This window comes from Saimiri boliviensis, chromosome 15 (genome assembly GCF_048565385.1).
Source record: "Saimiri boliviensis isolate mSaiBol1 chromosome 15, mSaiBol1.pri, whole genome shotgun sequence".
NCBI lineage: Eukaryota > Metazoa > Chordata > Mammalia > Primates > Cebidae > Saimiri > Saimiri boliviensis.
In genome coordinates, this window is record NC_133463.1 from 69,057,519 (window position 1) to 69,076,876 (window position 19,358).

The 19,358-nt window shown below is 38.7% G+C and overlaps 1 protein-coding gene across 7 annotated transcripts in view; it reads left to right on the forward strand.

The window, feature by feature from the left end:
- COL14A1 (collagen type XIV alpha 1 chain) overlaps positions 1 to 19,358 on the forward strand; it is a 254,139-nt gene that overhangs the window by 87,591 nt on the left and 147,190 nt on the right. For 6 of the 7 annotated variants that reach the window (XM_074387087.1, XM_039464751.2, XM_039464753.2 and 3 more), the window contains 6 exons: positions 3,604 to 3,743; positions 11,085 to 11,211; positions 12,641 to 12,780; positions 13,232 to 13,364; positions 14,725 to 14,784; positions 16,764 to 16,915. In XM_074387087.1, coding sequence (XP_074243188.1) covers positions 3,604 to 3,743; positions 11,085 to 11,211; positions 12,641 to 12,780; positions 13,232 to 13,364; positions 14,725 to 14,784; positions 16,764 to 16,915 — 752 coding nt within the window. The remainder of the gene's footprint in view (positions 1 to 3,603; positions 3,744 to 11,084; positions 11,212 to 12,640; positions 12,781 to 13,231; positions 13,365 to 14,724; positions 14,785 to 16,763; positions 16,916 to 19,358) is intronic. The other variant, XM_039464752.2, reaches the window with a different exon arrangement.

Here is a 19,358-nt window from a genome sequence, read left to right on the forward strand (position 1 = left end):
GGAAATGTGTTTCTTATATCTAGTATTATTATGAATGATATGGATGCTAGAACTGAAGATTAGCATCCCCCAGATAACTCCACCTGTGTCTTTCTTTGTCTAAATTCAAATGCGGGTCAGAATACAGAGGGAAGAGTGTAGACTTTGCAAAATAGCAGCTGAGATGGGAATCTCAGCTCAACTCATATTTTAGCCAGGTGACAATGGGTGAGTGATGTAACATTTTTTGATCGTATAAAAGGAGGAACGAACACTAATCTTACAGCATGCAGTTGATTTAAGATGAAATACAGTAGTATATGTGAAAACACTCAGCACATCCTTACTGAAGATGTTTGTTTTCCACTCATTTTAAAATTAACAAATCTTTTTTCCTAAAAATCTTTGCTATCTTTATCTGAGCCTATTACTATTGTAATTTGTTTTTAATTGAGTAAAAATTTTATTGGTAAGGCTAATTTTGGCTAAATATAGGGAATTCCTAATACTTTTTGGGAAATGTCTGTATTTAAAAAATATGAGATAAATAAAATATTACTATGGCATACTAATAATTCTTACCACATACTATTACATTATGGCTCTATTTCTGATCTTTTGAAACATAAGAAAGTACAAGGAGACTTGGGATCTTGCTTATGACTTTTCTCCTAGACTTGGAGGGAGATGAATAGCACAATTTCTACAATGCCTTTCTCTTTAAGATTCTATTTGGGAAAACAAAATAGAAGTTTAATGATAAAGAAGTTTGTACATATCCATTCTTTGTTAGTCAAGGCTATGTTGTTCTTGCTCTTCAGAGAAAGACCAATGTAATTAAAACAACAAAGAAACAAAAACTCTGCGAGAGCCCAAGAAAGAGAAAGAAAAGAAATGAATCATGCTAGAAAGCGTCTACCACATAAGTAAATTCTGGGACTCTTAACCATTTGAAAGAGAAGCTTTCCCCAACAGCCCATCTCTCTTTCACTCAGAGTGTATACTTCTTTATACTTACTAAAAATATGTACAACTCCATCCCATGATGAGCAAAAAGGTCCTAAAAAATGATATCCTAGATACTTGTTCTTGAGACTGGCATTTTTATGTACTAAGTAAATTAGACATTATTCCATCATATTACCAAATGTAATGGAATTCCAGAAAAATTTAGAGCCAAATGTGCACACTACTTAGTTATATTGCTTTTTTTTTCTTTTCTACACTTTCTCTTTAGCACTTTAATTACTAAGAGAGTCACTAACTCCTATAAGATCTTTATTGTCAAAGAATCAATATTTATTCAACTAATGAAAGATCTGGGCTTTGAGGTTAGGAAACATGCTTCATGGCTATGGCTGGTAATTGTCATGATTTGTCTTCAAGTTTTTTGCTTTGCTGGCTCTATCAGAACTGAGTCTGTGGGGTGAGAGAGTGTGATCAACAGAAGGAAACACAGAGGAGAATTAGCATCTTGGTTAATATCATGGGTTTTTGAATCCGTTAATCAATTGCCTAGGTTAAACTCTAATGCTCTTCTGTTCCTACTAACTGGGACTTTGGCCAAGTTGCTTCAATTTTGTGATCAATTACAGGGAGATAATTGAAATTCTATCCTTGCATTCTAATATAAGAATTTAATAAGGTAACATATGTTCTGTGTCAGACTAATAGAAAACACTCAGTAAATGTTAATTATTTTTACTATAAACTTGTACAAAGCTCATGAAATTGTCAAAAGTTATGGACAATTGTTATTTTTTTTTTAATTAGAAGGGGGTCCTTGAAGAAGTTCAAAAAGCTATATTGACTGTTAGGCATCTGCAGAGATACCAATACCTCTTTAATTTTAAAGCAATAGTAAGATGTTTATTGTTATTTGTCTCACAAAGCCACTGTAGATTTATTCAGGTCAAATAATTATCCACTGATTCAATGAATGTCTATTGAGTACTTGCTATATTTGGGATAGATCTGGGAACAAAATGAGACCAGATTATCTAACCCCCTGAGATTCCAATATACTGGGGGAGAGAGACAGCAAATCAGAAATATACAGTGAAAAAAAAAATAGAGCAAAAGGAGGAGACAGGTATAATGAGGTGAAAGAGCTGTTTTACATAAGATGATCATAGAAAGCTTCACCACGAAGGCATATGGTCAGAAACCTGAAAGAAGCAAAGAAACCAGCTATGTGAATATCTAGGGGAAGAGCCTTGAAGGCAAAGAGAAGGCAAGTGTGGTGACCTACTTATGAGGATGCACGGCAGGTTCTAGTCACAGCTAGTGGCATGGAAAAGGCACAGAGTAGTAGGATATGGGAACAGTGAAATGGCAGCAGGTCAGTCGTGTAGGGCCATAAAGACCATTCTAGGCTGGCTGCGGTGACTCACACCTGTAATGCCAGCACTTTGGGAGGCCGAGGTAGGCAGATCACCTGAGGTTCAGAGTTTGAGACCAGCCTGACCAACAAGGTGAAACCCTGTCTCTATCAAAAATACAAAAACTAGCAAGGTGTGGTGATGCATGCCTGTAATCCCAGCTACCCAGGGAGCTGAGGCACGAGGATCACTTAAACCTGGGAGGCAGAGGTTGCAGTAAGCTGAGATCTTGTCACTGCACTGTAGCCTGGATGACAGAGCAAGACTCTGTCTCACAAAAAAAAAAAAAAAAAAAAAAAAAGGTTGTTCTAAGAACTGTGGGTTTACACTGAGGGAAGCCATTTGGAAGGTTTTGTGCAGAGGAGTGAAATTATCTGGCTGACATTTTAAAAGAAGTATTCTGGCTGCTTGCTCAAGAATAATTATATTAATAGTAGGAGGAAGATGGAAGTTGGAAGATTGGCTGGGAGACCATGGCAAAAATCCAAGCCCAGAGGGAATAGTGGCTTCCACCAAGATGGTAGCAGTGGAGGTGAAGAGAGGGGGTCAGCTCTGGATATATATGGAAGGGATCATATCTGGATGATGGGTTAGAAGTGAGTTGTAAGAAAAAGAGCAATCCAGATGGCTCCAAGGTTCTTGACCTGATCAGTGGGAACAATAGAGTTTCCATTTGCTCAGAGGGGAAGATTGAGGGAGGAGGGAACAGGGAAAGGTATCAAGAGTCAGTGATTCCATTTGGACCTGTTAAGTTGGAGTTGCCTAACAGATACCAATGTGGAGATGGCAGATGAGCATGTCATTTTACGTGTGGAAAATTGTGAAGCTGAGAAGTAGAGTGACTTTGCCAGAGTCACATGGTGATTGAGTGGACTAGCTAAAATTTTATTTCAAGTTAATTTTTTTAATCCATTAGATTTCTTACTTATATCAGGCTAGAGTGATAAGCACAGAAAATTTACCTAAATCTTATTTGTCTCTAACCATATGTAACTTATTACTGCTATTTATTCTCTACAAAGAAAACCTTTTCCTTTGCTAATTAGAGAATATTATTGATTTTTATGAGACAATACACTGGTTATTTCAGTGTTATTACAAGTTATTATCTGGATGACACTTTTCATATGTAAATAGTTTAGAAGTCAAAGATGCAGTTTCTTTGATTTCTGGAAGTCAAAGATCCTTTTTACATGTATGTTATTTGACATTTTAATTATTTTCTATTTCATTTACTGCCCAGTGGCTTTAAGTCCACCAAGAAACCTGAGAATCTCCAATGTTGGCTCTAACAGTGCTCGAATAACCTGGGACCCCACTTCAAGACAGATCAATGGTTATCGAATTGTATATAACAATGCAGATGGGACTGAAATCAATGAGGTAAGTTCTGGAACATATCTTTTAGGTGGTGGGGTGCTAGTTATTTATGGCTACATAACCAATCATCTCAAAGCCTAGTGGCTTAAAATAATAGTAATTATTTATTGTCTCATAGTTCCTGTAGGTCAGGAATTGGGGTCTGGATTGCAATTATCCTGAAGGAGGGAGGGGTGCTCCCCAATGAGGTTAGAGCCAGATAGTGGCTGGAGCTGGAGCTGTCTCAATGGCTTCTTTACTCATGTATCTGGTGCCTGGATCTGGGGAGACTGGAACAGCCAGGAGCTGCAGCAGGCCTCCATATCTCTAATTAGCCTCTTCACACGATGCCTTCAGCATGCAGCTTCAGGGGAGTTGGCTCAGGAGTCCCATAACACTTGTCCAAAGAGAGACAGAGAGTGCTAAGTAGAAGCTGTATCACCATTAATGAGCCAGCCTCTGAAGTCACTTTATATCACCTCTGTCACACTCCTTGGTATGAGATGTCACCAGCTTTGCCCAGCTTTATAGGTGGGGAGAAACACAGATCCCACCTGTGGTGGGAGACATGTCAGTCACAGGATAGGAGGAGCATACAGAGAAGAAGATACGCAGTGATGTGGCCGTCCCTGGTAAATGCAGTCTGCCACAGGGAATGGGCGTGGAGAGGATGTATGTTCATGGAAGCATTGAACTGGAAATAAAGTCACTGTTGTCTAGTTCATCCTTCTGCTTTTAAGTAAATTGGCATCTGAAAGTCTCTAGTTAGATAAGGCTAAATTTAACAAATAAATAATTCAAGTTTTGTCTAAGAAGTACTTTCAAACAATGATACTCGTTAAAACCCATGAAGATACGGTTTATTGGATGCCGTGACTCATACTTTCAAAAAAAGCGTTTCCTTGGAAATGTGTTTTAGCAAAATAGTGAGGTTATTTTTATTTTATTTTCCCTAATCTTGGTCCAGTAAGCTAAGACAAAGAGGGAAATACGTTAGATTGAATCATTTCTATTTTCTGACCAAATAAAGCAAGTGTTTTTACATGCAGAGACAAACTTTTTTCTAAAATTAAAGCCAAGCAATATTTTACAGAATGCATCCTGTAAAGTCGGGCAGTAAGTACACATTTGCTAACATATAGAAATAATGTTCAACACCCTTCATTAAACCTTTGTAAATCTTGAGAGTAAATAATTCTGAAGAGTCATTGGATGAGGTGCTTTGTTTTTGAAGATAGCAGCCTGGAGCAGTAAAAAGATAAAACACTAAGCTATAGTTGTCTCTTTGTCACCAGTAATACATAAACTACTTTCCCAAGGGTTGTAAATTCAGCTGTGTAGAAAGATGAGGCAGATACTATAAATGAGTGAAGCATGACATGAAATCTGTAGAAGCAGACACACCTGCAAAGAAATACTCCCATGTGTTTTTCTTGAGGCTAACTTAGAATAAATATCCTTTGATATGCAGTCTCATTCTGTTACTCAGGCTGGAGTGCAGTGGCACAATCTTGGCTCACAGCAACATCTGCTTCCTGGATTCAAATGATTCTCCTACCTCAGCCTCCTGAGTAGCTGGGACTACAGGTGTGGTTCACTGTGCCCAGATAATTTTTGTATTTTTGGTAGAGATGGGGTTTCACTATGTTGCCCAGGCTGGTCTCAAACTCCTGACCTCAGGCGATCCACCCACCTCGGCCTCCCAAAGTGCTGAGATTACAGACATGAACCATTGCTCCCAGCCTAAGGGAGCAGTGGTTCCTTAGGCTATATTTTGTCTTCCCATTTTGGGGACATGAATGCAGTAAGAAGAAATTCTCTGCTGAAATAAAGACAACAAGCAAGACCAATGATAAGTGATAATGGACAATGAGTTTCAATGATAAGGATACTAGGGACTGCTATGATGGGAAATGTGTGCATCCAAGGCACAGCCAATCTCAGCTTCTACTGATTGCTGCTGGATAGAAATCCAGGCAGGGTCTGCCAGATCTAAAGACTCTTGGAAAGACACCAGTGATTTCTATTTCTATGTAAAACCTACCAATTTAAAAGAGTTGACTCATTGAACAACCAACATAACATGACTGTATTCACCAATAAGTATTTGTTCATTATAGAGCATCCCCCTTTGGTAATAATTTTTAATGAAGCAAAAACAAACGTTCTTATATATCAGTTATATTTATCAATATAATTATATAATAAAAATTATAGCTGTTGTCTCAGTCCATTTGGTTTTCTGTAACAAAATACCTTTCCTGGGGAACTTTTGTTTATTTAGTTATTTAGAGACAGGGTGTCTGTCACCTAGGTTGAATGCAGTGGTGTGATCGTGACTCACTGCATCCTTGACTTCGCAGGCTCAGGTGATCCTCCCACCTCAGCCTCCCGAGTAGCTGGAACTACAGGCGCCTACCACTGTGCCTAGCTAATTTTTGTACAGATGAGGTTTTGCCAAGACTCCCAGGCTGATCTCAAACTCCTGGGCTCAAGTGATTCATCTGCCTTGGCCTCCCAAAGTGCTGGAATTACAGGAATGAGGCTCTGTGTTGGCTTGGGAAACTTAACAACAACAGAAATTTATTGTTCACAGTTCTGGAAGCTGAGAAGTCTAAGATCAAGGCACCTGCACCTGAATTTGCAGGTGTATTCCTCATAGTTGGAGCTTTCTACCTATGTCCTCACCTGGTGGAAGGCGCAGACAAGCTCCCATGAGCCTCTCCAATAGTGGCATTCATCCCTCATGACCTAATCATCTCTCAAAGACCCCATCTCTTAATACTACTGCATTGGAGATCAAGTACCACCATATGAATCTGTAGGGGGACACAACCTTTCAGACCATAGCAGCTGCTGTAGCTTCTGCTATTTTCTATTATTTGTCTTTGCAAAATGTAGCCCCAGACCAACATATTTGTTGAGAACGTACGTTTGGGTTTTTTTGGTCGTGTTTTTCAATCCTGTGGAAGCTGCTAGAATTAGCTATTTCTGGGAAGCTAAAAAGCTATGTTTGGTAAAACTGAACTTAAAATATGGGAAAATGGATGATGAATGAAGATTTCAGAAAATTTTATTTGAGTAAAGTGCATACACATAAGCCAGGCATGGATTTTGTAACACCTGTTTTGACTGCGGGTATGTGTGTGTGTGTGTGTGTGTGTGTGTGTTTGTGTGTGTGTGTGTGTCAGTGTGTGTGTTTTCTCATTTCTTAATTGATAGCCATGCTATACATACTTGAGCTTGCTGGATACATATCTTTCATTAAAGTGAAGTATTACTTTACCTAATTTTAAAATATATAATTTTAAGGATGAATATTTCTATTAGATTTTGCTTTAATTTTATGAATTTAAGCTTCTAATGATAGACAATGTAACAATTGAGTTTTTAAGAAATCCTCAAAAAACATTCTGGAATGAACTGTAAAATGCCTCAACTAAAATCTATTTAGTACCTAACATGCAATTGATTATTAATGCTTTTGCTTTACACTCAGTATTTTTCTGCTTTACCTCCTCTCATCTTCCTTCTCTTGCTTCCTCTTCTTCCCTCTGTGTCTTTTCTGCATTACCCCTCTCCTCAACTTTTTGGAGACCAAGGAAGAAAAATGAAGCAAGTATTTTAACAAATGTCTATGTTGATGATAACACTATGATAATGATGGTGATGATGGTGATGATGATGGTGGTGATGATGGTGATGGTGATGATGATGATGATGGTGATGATGGTGGTGATAGTGAGGATGATGATGGCGGTGACAATGATGGTGATGTTGGTGATGACGATGGTGACGGTGATGGTGATGATGATCGTGGTGATGATAGTAATGATGATGGTGGTGATGGTGGTGATGATGATAATGATAATGATGGTGATTATGATGTTGATGATGACGATGATGATAATGGTGGCTAACATTTGTTGAGTGCTTCCCATGAGCCAGGCACTGTTTGGTTCTGTAAGGATTTGGTTCTGTAAGGATTACAAGAGGTACACTGCTCTAAAGAGAATACCTCATGTAATCCTTACAGAACCAAATGCTGACAAAGCATGACTTGTCAAACTAAGGACAGCAGTCATCTCAGGTAGCATTTAATGTGAAAAGATTTTGGAAGAACAAAAACATGATAGAGAATTAAGTGCTACCATTTGAGTTTTATAAATGCAAAGGCCACAGTTTTTGGATTTTGAGAGGCCAGTTCCTAACAGCAGTGACTCAGCAATAGATCCTGGAGTTGAGCCCAAATCCCTTGTTCCTCATCAGGGCCTTTTTCTACATCCCTTCCAAAATTAGGCTGAAGTTAAACTTTTAGCTAGTCTGGTTGAGAAAAATTCTCAGAAATAGTTGCATAACAATGAGATCATGGTTATTCATTATTATTTCCTCAGATTTTTCTTTTACATCTTAAAACATTACCAAAAAAATCAGTTCTGGGACTAATTGTTTAAAATGTAATATTTTAACTAATAAAAATAAATGATACCTAAAGGTCTTCATTTGATGAAATAAAATAATCAATGCTAAAATTATGTAAAATACAGACATCAAATACAGCATCTAATATTTAATAAACAAGATCCTTTCTTAACAGACACACACACACACACACACACACACACACACATACACACACACACACGTTTCTCCTTTTAGTTCTCTTTCCCATTTGGTGTACCTAAGAATCTAGTACCTAGATTTTAACCACTTTTATGTATGTTTGACATCTTTGCAAAATTCCTGTTTGTCACAGATTTGAAACTTAGAAACAAGGTCAAGACCTAACTAGACATTCTAGTTAACAGTTTTACAGCTCAGGACAAGTTAGGTAAGCTGTTTGGGCCTCAGGTTTTCCTTTGGATAACAATTGTAAAAACACCTAGGGTTTGGTGAGTGAAGGTGAGTGGGAGAGACTGTAAATAAGATGTATATCAAGTCCCTGACTCTTAGTAAGTGCTCAGTAAATCTCAGCCATGACCATTCAAAACAAAAGAAAGCAATATGTAACTAGCAGTTAGGACATATGTTTGAACTCACATTTTTAACATGGGTTTGTATTTTCTGTGAGCTTAAATAATGAATTCATATTTAAATAGTGTTTAGGAGCATAGGATTTAGAGCATGAAACGCCTGTGTTTAAGTCTTGTGTACTAACTGTTTTCTTCTTGGGCAAGTTCCTTAATTTTTGGAATCTCATTTTTTCCATTTTCAAATTGGGAGTAATAATTAGCTCCCCTACAGGATTGTGATAAGGATTAAATAAGTGAATGCGTATAAAGCATGCAGATGATTCACAGGCTGCAGTAAACAGTAAGTGCTAAAAATGACCTATAATGTTATCAATCCCTGATTCAGAAGAAGATAATCCATGTATTCAGTTAACTGTTGCTGTGTAACCAACACTCCAGCTTAAATTACAGCCCGGGAGTATGCAGCAGAACTCAGCAGGGACAGCTGGGCTCTGCCATGTGGTGTCAGCGGAGGTGATTCGTGCATTCATCTGGGAGTATGGCTGGACCAGAACTTCTAGGATGACTTCACGCGCATGTGTGACACCTCAACTAGAGTGTCCAAAAAGGCTGGGATTCGCTGGCCCTCTCCACAATAGTGGCTCAGTACAGTACAATGATACAGTAGAATGATAGCTCTTTTTTTCTGGGTTGGCACTCTTTTTTGACCTACAGTTGATTCTTTAGAGATGTGTATGGCTTCTGGACTGGCCCTTAGTCTAGAGGAGACCTTTCTCACCTCTTTTAAGAAACAGTTTTTTGGTGCCTTCATCTTTTTTTTTTTTTTTTTTTTTTTTGTGATGGAGTCTTGCTCTGTCCCTGGGCTGGAGTGTAGTGGTGCTATCTCGGCTCACTGCAACCTCTGCCTCCTGTTCAAGTGATTTCCCTGCCTCAGTCTTCTGCGTAGCTGGGACTACAGGTATGCACCACTATGCCCAGCTAATTTTTTTGTATTTTAGGAGAGATGGAGTTTCGCCATGTTGGCCAGGATGGTCTTGGTCTCTGAACTTGTGATCTGCCCTCATCGGCCTCCCAAATTGTTGGGATTGCAGGTGTGAGCCACCATGCTCGGCCCCCTTCATTTTAATTTCCTTATTCTATTCACTCAAAAAAAAATACAATTCAACATACAGTGGGGAAGAAACTGAACAAGATCTTGCCCTCAAGGAGCTTATACTCTATGCAGGAGACAATAAATATGTAGGTAAATAAAGTAGTGTCAGGTTGCCAGTGGTGCCAAGGAGGAAACAGCAAGGCAACTGTCGGAGAATAAGCCGACTTATAGGTGGAAACCTAGGTGGAAAGAGAAACCTCTTCTCAGGAGATGATATTTAAGCATAGTCATGATAAAGGAAGAAGGCTTAGTTTTGACAGGAGCTGGGGAATAGGGTCACAGGCAGAGTGAACTGCATGTGCTAAGGCCTTGAGGTGGGAAACGCAAGGGCCTGAAAGGAGGCCAGTGTGGCCGGAGCCCAGGAGGCCCCAGGAGTATGGCAGAAAGAAAAGGTGGTGCCCCAGATTATGACAGCCAAGAAACATATTTTCATCAAATATGTCTTTCTGTGGAAGATAGAAGAATGTTTCAAATATTTACCATTTTCTTTAGTGTTAACGTTCTCCGATTCTTTTTTTTTTTTTTTTTTTTGAGATGGAGTCCTGCTCTATCGCCAGGCTGGAGTGCAGTGGTGCAATCTTGGCTCACTGCAACCTTCGCCTCCTGGGTTCAAGCGATTCTTCTGCCTCAGCCTCCCAAGTAGCTGGGACCACAGGTGCATACCACCACGCTGAGCTACTTTTTAAAAATATTTTTAGTAGAGATGGGGTTTCACCATGTTGGCCAGGATGGTCTTGATCTCTTGACCTTGTGATCTGCCGCCTTGGCCTCCCAAAGTGCTGGGATTACAGACGTGAGCCACTGCACCCGGCCAGTTCCTCAATTCTTTTCCAGCATTGTTGCTTACCTGTACAACTCTTATAGGAGTTATCTTGTGTTACTTAGCTGTGGGGACAGCAGAGCCCAGGCAGTGAAGCAAAAAACTGGCTGCTACTAGCAGATCTAGCTGGAAACATTATCTGTATTTATATCAGCCTCCTAAATTGTCTGCACTTCGTATCTGGAATGAATGGAAAGAATATTGATTGCAAAGTTGTCCTGAGAATTAACTGATGGGTAATCTAAGGATATAAGATTAGAAATGTGTATATATAAACTGGCTGTTTTTATAATTCAGTAATTTATTTTACAGTATTTATAGCTTTGCTGTCAGCCAAATGAGCTGTGACAATAATAAAATGATTCCTGTACCTAGAGAACATGATATAGAGCTATTATGATGACTTCTTTATTTGACAGGTTGAAGTTGATCCTATTACTACATTCCCTCTGAAAGGCTTGACACCTCTCACTGAGTATACTGTTGCTATTTTCTCCATCTATGATGAAGGACAGTCAGAGCCTCTGACCGGAGTTTTTACCACAGGTAAGCAGCCTCATTACATTTTGAAGGGTTTCGAGAGTAGCTATTAATGTATAGAAAACAGAACCCAAAGCACCTTCTTTAGTTGTGATTTTGAAGAGGTTGCATTTTAATTTTTATTTCTTTTATGTATCATTAACAAATGAGCAATCAGATGACTAATACGTGTACTGGCTTATTATTTTTTTTATCAAAGCAAGGAAGAGAGACTTTAGACTATCTAAACTTAAAAGGTCTCAGTTTTTTTTAAAAAAATACATGTTTTCTTCTTCCTAATCTTATACCTTTCACTTTCATTTCTTAGCATAAAACTTCTATATCCTTCTTCCATTCAAAAGATTATGCATGTTAAGTGGAATTTCCAAAATTGCTAATATCCAACAGTTTTTGACCTACAAAAATGATAGTTTCATACTTTAGCTCAATACATCAGTCTGTAGCCAATGATGATTTTTCTGGAGCCTGAAATCTTCATATAACAATAAATAATATTTTAAACACTAAAATTAAATATAAGACATGAATATATTATTTTTATTTTCTATATGTACCCTGTAGCCACTTTTTGTCTCTTGGTTGCAACAATTCTATTATTTGTTTTCTGAACTTATCATGGATTGCACTTGGAAACAAAGGTAGTCTTTACTGAGGAGATGAGAAGATAGAGAGAGACAAGAAAGAAGCTGAATTGAGAAATAAGGTTTATGGAAAAATTCAGTAACTTAACAAAATCTCCAGAAGGCTAATTCTAGTTGGGATTCTCATGGTGTCTCATCAAAAAGTTGTTTGTTTTTTGTTTTAGAAAAAGCCTGACTTCAAAGAATAAAAATCAATTCTTCGACAATTTATTTTGGATGCAATTGGGTGTTACACTTTCTCTTGTATATCCCAGAAGTGTGTAAGCTCTGGAACAGTGGGAAGGCCTGATCAATTGGATTTCATTTCTGATGACCACGATATGTACAAGTTAAAAGATTGAAGGTTATTTTCCAGGATTAATACCAGGGAGCAATTTAGCCACTAAAGCAAATAGAACTAAAAGAGAAGTTTTCTTAGGCCCCGAGGGTACTATTTTATTAATTTCCTCAAGAAACTTGGAAAATAATATGATTTTTTTTAAAAATGAATATGGCACTCTTAGTTTTTGTAGTTAATGAAAACAGCCAAGTAGAAAAGCTAATAGTTTTGGAAATTATTGGAAAAGTTTTAAGATCTGTTATTTCCATGGTTTCCCTAATTTATGATATTGGTGAATGCTGGAAACAGAAATGGAAGGCTAGCCTAGACTGATGGGCCCTGATTCCCCTTCTTCCCTGTGTTTTCCTGAAGCAAAAGATTCCTCAAAGAGTCTTTGACACCCCTGGGAGATACTTGGGTTTTGGCTTTCTTGACTTCTCATTTCCTTAACAAAATCTCCTTCTTTGGTTTACAGAGGAAGTTCCAGCCCAGCAATACTTAGAAATTGATGAGGTGACGACAGACAGTTTTAGGGTGACCTGGCATCCCCTCTCAGCTGATGAAGGACTACACAAATTGATGTGGATTCCAGTCTATGGGGGGAAGACTGAGGAGGTGAGTTGTCTGAAACAGAATGAAAATTAATCCGGAGCATTAGTAAACACCTACTGCTGCTGGAGTTGGTCTTCACTTTAAAATATATTAAGAATTCCAGAAGTAATTAATATTTTACGTGGCTTAGAGTTTTAGAAATGTCAAATCTTATGATTTTCCTAATATTATCACGTATTGTTGCCAGAGCTTTAGTTATATACTTTATATATTTTCAGATTCCTTGACTTTAATAAATGACATTTAATACAACTTTAAAATGTCACTTTTACAATATTAGTAATTTATTTGCTGGGGGGATTGAAAGAAATAAAGTCTCCGGCTTGATCTTAAAATGGACTTCAGTAGCCTTGGAGTTCTTTATGATTGGTTGTTTCTTGCTTATGCTCAGAATAACATTTTTTCTTTTCTTTTTCAAATAAGGATAGTTACTAAGCACCAAAATACATTTCAGGTTGCCTTAAAAGAAGAGCAGGATTCATATGTTATTGAAGGCCTGGAGCCCGGTACGGAGTATGAAGTTTCGCTATTGGCCGTACTTGATGATGGAAGTGAGAGTGAGGTGGTGACTGCTGTCGGGACCACACGTAAGTCTTGGTCTGGCCACAATGCATTTCAGCTGCTCTCACAAATCCCTCTTTACTCCATCCATTTCCCTCCCCATCTGTTTCCTTGGCTATGGAAGCTTCAATTTCTCTTTGTCCCCCAGAATTCTTCATATATCCTCACCTTCATTGAAACCCAGTATATAAAGCATCTTAGTTTCCCAGACTATGATCACCATGAAAGCAGGGACCATATATGTTTTGCTCACTATTGGATTCCCCAGGACTTAGCACAGTATTTGGTACATGTTAACTGTAGAATAAATACCCATCTAATGGATGGATGAATGGATAGATGAATGGATGTATGCATGGATAGGTAAAATAATTTACAAATGAATAGATTGGCAAATAAACCTAAGGCCAACATGTCAAAGAGTTTCTGGAATTTTCCAAGTTGATATTGGTTCCAAGAATCTTGTACAAAATTTACTTGCTGATTCATTCATCTCTTCATTTTTGAAATGTGAGGTATTGACCACATATTAAATTGCCTTAGATTGGGTTCCCTGGAACGAGATTCTAGACAGAAAATTGCAGCCAGAAAGTTTATTGAAGAGTGCAGCTGGGAGAAGCTTACGTAAAAAACAGGAGAGCAGGACGGGGCATGGGAAGAAGTTGAAACTGAACCCTCAGCTCGTCTTACTATAATGAAGGTCCATTGGTAGGATGACCCTTCTGAATTGCCCCAAATTGAGGCAAAGGGACTGAGACTTCATACGCTTGCATCTCCAGTTGCTGGAGGTGAGCCATCCCCTGACAGAGGCCATGAACTCAGGCGAGACAGTTCCCAGAGCTGTGAGCTGCTGGCAGGCAGTGTTCCAGCACCAAGTGGATGGGTGTGTTGACTCTAAAAAGAGGATCTGGGAAGAGCACCACATCTGCACTTCATTCTGCTGTATGCCCACGGTGGCTGTAAGAAACAGAAGATGCACTGCTTGTCTAAGCACATTGCACTCCATGGTGGTCCTATTTGGCAGCTCTTTCACAGCTCCGTCTACAGCACTGTCTAATTTTCCTTAATTACCATGGCTATGCCCCCTATTTCAAAGTAATTGGGTGGTTTCACAATCTTGTAGATGCAGTTCAAATGCTTACATGAAGCCTGGTATCTGCGATGAGAAACTTTAACATAAATAAGGGTTTCGGTTTCCTTATCTGTGGAACAGATATTTCTGCCTTACTTATAATTCACTTCTTTGGTCTTCTAACCATAGTCATGTTTGTTGTGGGAAGCAAGTGAGATAATACAGGTGAAATGTTCTTTGAAAGCTACAAAATGCTATGTACAAATGGACAGTTACTATTTTTACAGCATTTTAAAGTAATATGTTGTTTTTAGTTGATAGCGTTTGGACAGAACCAGCTACAACCGTAGTGCCTACCACACCTGTGACTTCAGGTAAGGTCAAATAGTAGCCCATTTCCCCACTTTAAAAATGTTATTTAAACAGATGTTATGTTATCTTGGTTTTATTTATTATCAATCAGGAAAAGAGATGACCCTCCCTTCCTTCTCTGGCACACTGGTCCAAATTTCCCTCCTCTCAGAGGCTCTCATCATCTTCTTTGCCACTAAATGCCCATGGGTCTCCTAGTCAATTGATCTCACTGATACATCACTCTGCCTCTTTCATCTTTGTCTTGGATGCTCAAGCAACTTACCTGAGATGTTAATGTAGCTGCCTTCCCAGGGGTCTTTGCCCCTCCTCTTTATCTCAGTGACTTCTATTGTTCTCTGTTGAAAATTCCCCTTCTTTGCCCTTTTCTTCTTTTAGAGATAGAGTTTCACTCTGTCATCCAGGTTGGAGTGCAGTGGCACGATCAAGGCCCACCACAGCCTTGACTTCCTGGGTTCATGCTATCCTCTTGCCTCAGCCCCGCAAGAAGCTGGGACTATAGACATGTGCCACCACACCTGGCTGTTTTGAATTTTAATAGAGATGAGGTCTTGCCATGTTGCCCAGGCTGGTATTTAACTCCTGAGCTCAAGTGATCCTTCTTCCTCAGCCTCCCAAAATACTGGGATTACAAGCATGTGCTATCATGCCTGGCCTTATTGAGAATTTTTCTTACCGTTGTTTTCCTTGCATTTCTGTGGGTAACTGAGACTTGGCTGGTCTATTGTTTTTCCTATATTAGCTATTTCCTCCCTCAGCTTAGCTTTCTCCTTCACTGTAATATACCTCCCAACTGGCTGTCAGAGTCAACTTGGTGAAACACAATTTAGTAGTATCATTGATTTACTTCTCTAAGACACTTCAACAGCGCTCCATTACCCATTCGTTGATTCATTTATTTTTCAATTAATCTTTATCAAGCCCTTCTTTGTGCTCTAAAGTCTCTTTTATAGCACCTAAGGTCTTTTCTGGTTGGGTCCTGCTTCCCTTCCTGGTCTCAACCATATTTCCTATGCTTCCTTCATTTTCTCTTGCCATCCCAAACTCCTTGCCCTAAATGTGAGAAGTTCCCTCTCGTTCCCATTGCCCGGTAGCCCCCCTGCAATGTTGCCAGGTAAATGTCAATCTACTACCTCCTCTGTGACACTTTCACTATTTTTGTTGAGTTAATAACTATGTAAAAACCGAAGTTCTAACAGCCTGACACACAGGAAAAGTTCAATGAATATTTTCTAAATGAATTAATACATGAATGAAAAGAAAGAAGAATGAGAAGAGATAGATAAAAGGAAATAAAGTCAGGGTAGAAGGGAAAAGAAAAAAAATGAGATAAATAAGGGAACGGACGTTTTAAGAGAATTAGGGGGAAAAATGGGACAAATAAGAGAGCAGACATTTTGAGAAATGAGCATGAATGTGACAGAAGACATGGGTAAAGGAGTTTGGACAAGTTTAAGAGAAAAGATAGTGTTTGTGTGGGCCGAATGGATAAAGGCAGCCTGAGTGAGAGATTTGCGTGTTAAAAAAGAAATGGGGGCGGAGGCAGGTGATTGGGATGTGTATCGGATGCTGGGTTACACACGGAGGTGGACAAGGTCTGGCCCACCCTGCTCACTTGTCCACAGAGCACTAATATGAGTTTCTCATGACTGTGCTCTCCTTTGGGTTCCATGGGCTGGTTTTCTAGTCTCAGGGCCTCTCCCCAGTTCTCTTCACTACTGTGTATACAGAACTAATAGTTTTGAGGGCTCCATCGTCTCATCTCGTAAGCATCTCTTAATCCCACTTTTATTTGCATGACACCTAGTAGGTATCATGCCTCCCCACTAAGTACCATAGCTGAGCTCTTCTTGCCTCCTATGGATCTCTATTACAGGAATCATTAAATGATGCTTGCTGCCACCCCACAGATAGTTTCCGTGGCCCATTTTGGAATATAATGGGTTAAAAGTTTTTTAATCCTTGGTTGTGTTTATTCCAGTTTTCCAGATGGGAATCAGAAACCTTGTTATAGGTGATGAAACCACTTCTAGCCTGCGGGTAAAATGGGACATTTCTGACAGCGATGTGCAGCAGTTTAGGGTGACCTACCTGACAGCTCAAGGGGACCCCGAGGAAGAAGTGGTAGGAACGGTCTGTATACGTTCAGCTGACTAGAAACTCTACAGATGTTACTAACACAGCTAATGAGACTGTCTTCAGAGATAAATGCAAACTTTACTGCTCATTTCTTGGTAACTCTGACATCTACAGAAACTAATGTTCTCTGTTAATCTGAACTCCACTACTGGTTTCTAAGTGACCTTTCTATTTCCAAAACCTGCTCCATGTACAACTTGCTCCAAGTTAATAACCTCTGAGTATTGTTTCCAATATTGCTTCTCTTCTGCTGCCTTGCTCACCTGTTCGAGCGCCAAAGTTGGGTCATAAAAGACCATTATGCACTTGTACATATGTATGTATAGATATGTATAAAAGTTTAATATAGATAATAATTTCTTTTGCCCTTGGAAATCTGATAAAAAAAACTTTTAAGCAAAGCACACAGAAAAAGTCTTCTATATGGTATACTGGAAATATTCTTAATAAAATACTAACCATTAACCAGTGGTTATATTTTTCATTGACATCAACTCATATTGAGCAGATTTATAGTCATTTTTGATTATTCTTAACACGACTGTTTCCCTGGGATTTAGATTTTTATACATTGAGTTTTCTTTGAGTTGTTTTACCGATCTTTCCTTTTTCCAAATAGTACACTCTTTTCAAAAAAATATTATTATTATAATTTAAGTTTTGGGATACATGTGCAGAACATGCAGGCTTGTTACATAGGTGTGATGGTGATTTGCTGCATCCATCAACCCATCATCTGCATTAGGTATTTCTCCTAATGCTATCCTCCTTCTTGGCCCCCACTGCCAACAGCCCCCAGTGTGTGATGTTTTCCCTATGCCCATATGTTCTCGTTTTTCAACTCTCACGTATGAGTGAGAACATGTGGTGTTTGGTTTTCTGTTCCTGTGTTAGTTTACTGAGAATGATGGTTTCTAGCTTTATTCACATCCCTGCAAAGGACATGAACTCATCCTTTTTTATGGCTGCACAGTATTTTATGGTGTATATGTGCCAGATTTTCTTTATTCAGTCTATCATTGTTGGGCATTTGGGTTGGTTTCAAGTCTTGGCTATTGTGAATAGTGCTGCGTAAACATACGTGTGCATGTATCTTTATAGTAGAATGATTTATAATCCTTTGGGTATATGCCCAGTAATGGGCTTGCTGGGCCAAATGGTTCTAGATCCTTGAGGAATTGCCACACCATCTTCTACAATGATTGAACTAATTTACACTCCCACCAACACTGTAAAAGTGTTCCTATTTCTCCACATCCTCTCTAGCATCTGTTGTTTCCTGACTTTTTAATGATTGCCATTTATACTTGAGTGAGATGGTATCTCATTATGGTTTTGATTTGCATTTCTCTAATGACCAATTATGATGAGCTTTTTTTCATACGTTTATTGGCTGCATAACTGTCTTCTTTTGAAAAGTATCTGTTCATATATTTCGCCCACTTTTTGATGGGGTTGTTTGTTTTTTTCGTGTAAATTTGTTTAAGTTCCTTATAGATTCTGGATATTAGCCCTGTGTCCAATAGGTAGATTGGAAAAATTTTCTCCCATTCTGTAGGTTGCCTGTTCACTCTGATGATAGTTTCTTTTGCTGTGCAGAAGCTCTTTGGTTTAATTAGGTCACATTTGTCAATTTTGGCTTTTGTCACAATTGCTTTTGGTGTTTTAGTCATGAAGTCTTTGCCCTTGCCTATGTCCTGAATGGTAGGTATTGCCTAGATTTTCTTCAAGGGTTTTTATGGTTTTAGGTCTCACATTTAAATCTTGAAATACATCTTGAGTTGATTTTTGTATAAGATGTAAGGAAGAGATTCAGTTTCAGTTTTCTGCATATAGCTAGCCAGATTTCCCAACACTATTTATTAAATGGAGAATTCTTTCCCCATTGTTTTTGTCAGGTTTATCAAAGATCAGATGATTGTAGATGTGTGGTGTTATTTCTGAGGCCTCTCTTCCACTCCATTGGTTTATACATCTGCTTTAGTACATACCAAGTTGTTCTGGTTACGGTAGCCTTGTAGTATAGTTTGAAGTCAGGTAACGTGATGTCTCCAGCTTTGTTCTTTTTGCTTAGGGTTGTCTTGGCTATAGTACGGGCTGTTTTTTGGTTCCATATGAAACTTAAAGTAGTTTTTTCTAATTCTGTTAAGAAACTCAACGGTACTTTGATGGAAATAGCATTGAATCTATAAATTACTTTGGGCAGTATGGCCATTTTCATTATATTGATTCTACCTACCCATGAGCTTGAAATGTTCTTCCATCTGTTTTTGTCCTCACTGATTTCCTTGAGCAGTGATTTGTAGTTCTCCTTGAAGAGGTCTGTCACATCTCTTGTAGGATGTATTCCTAGGTATTTTATTCTCTTTGTAGCAATAGTGAATAGGAGTTCATTCATGATTTGGCTCTCTGTTTGTCTGTTATTGGTGTTTAGGAA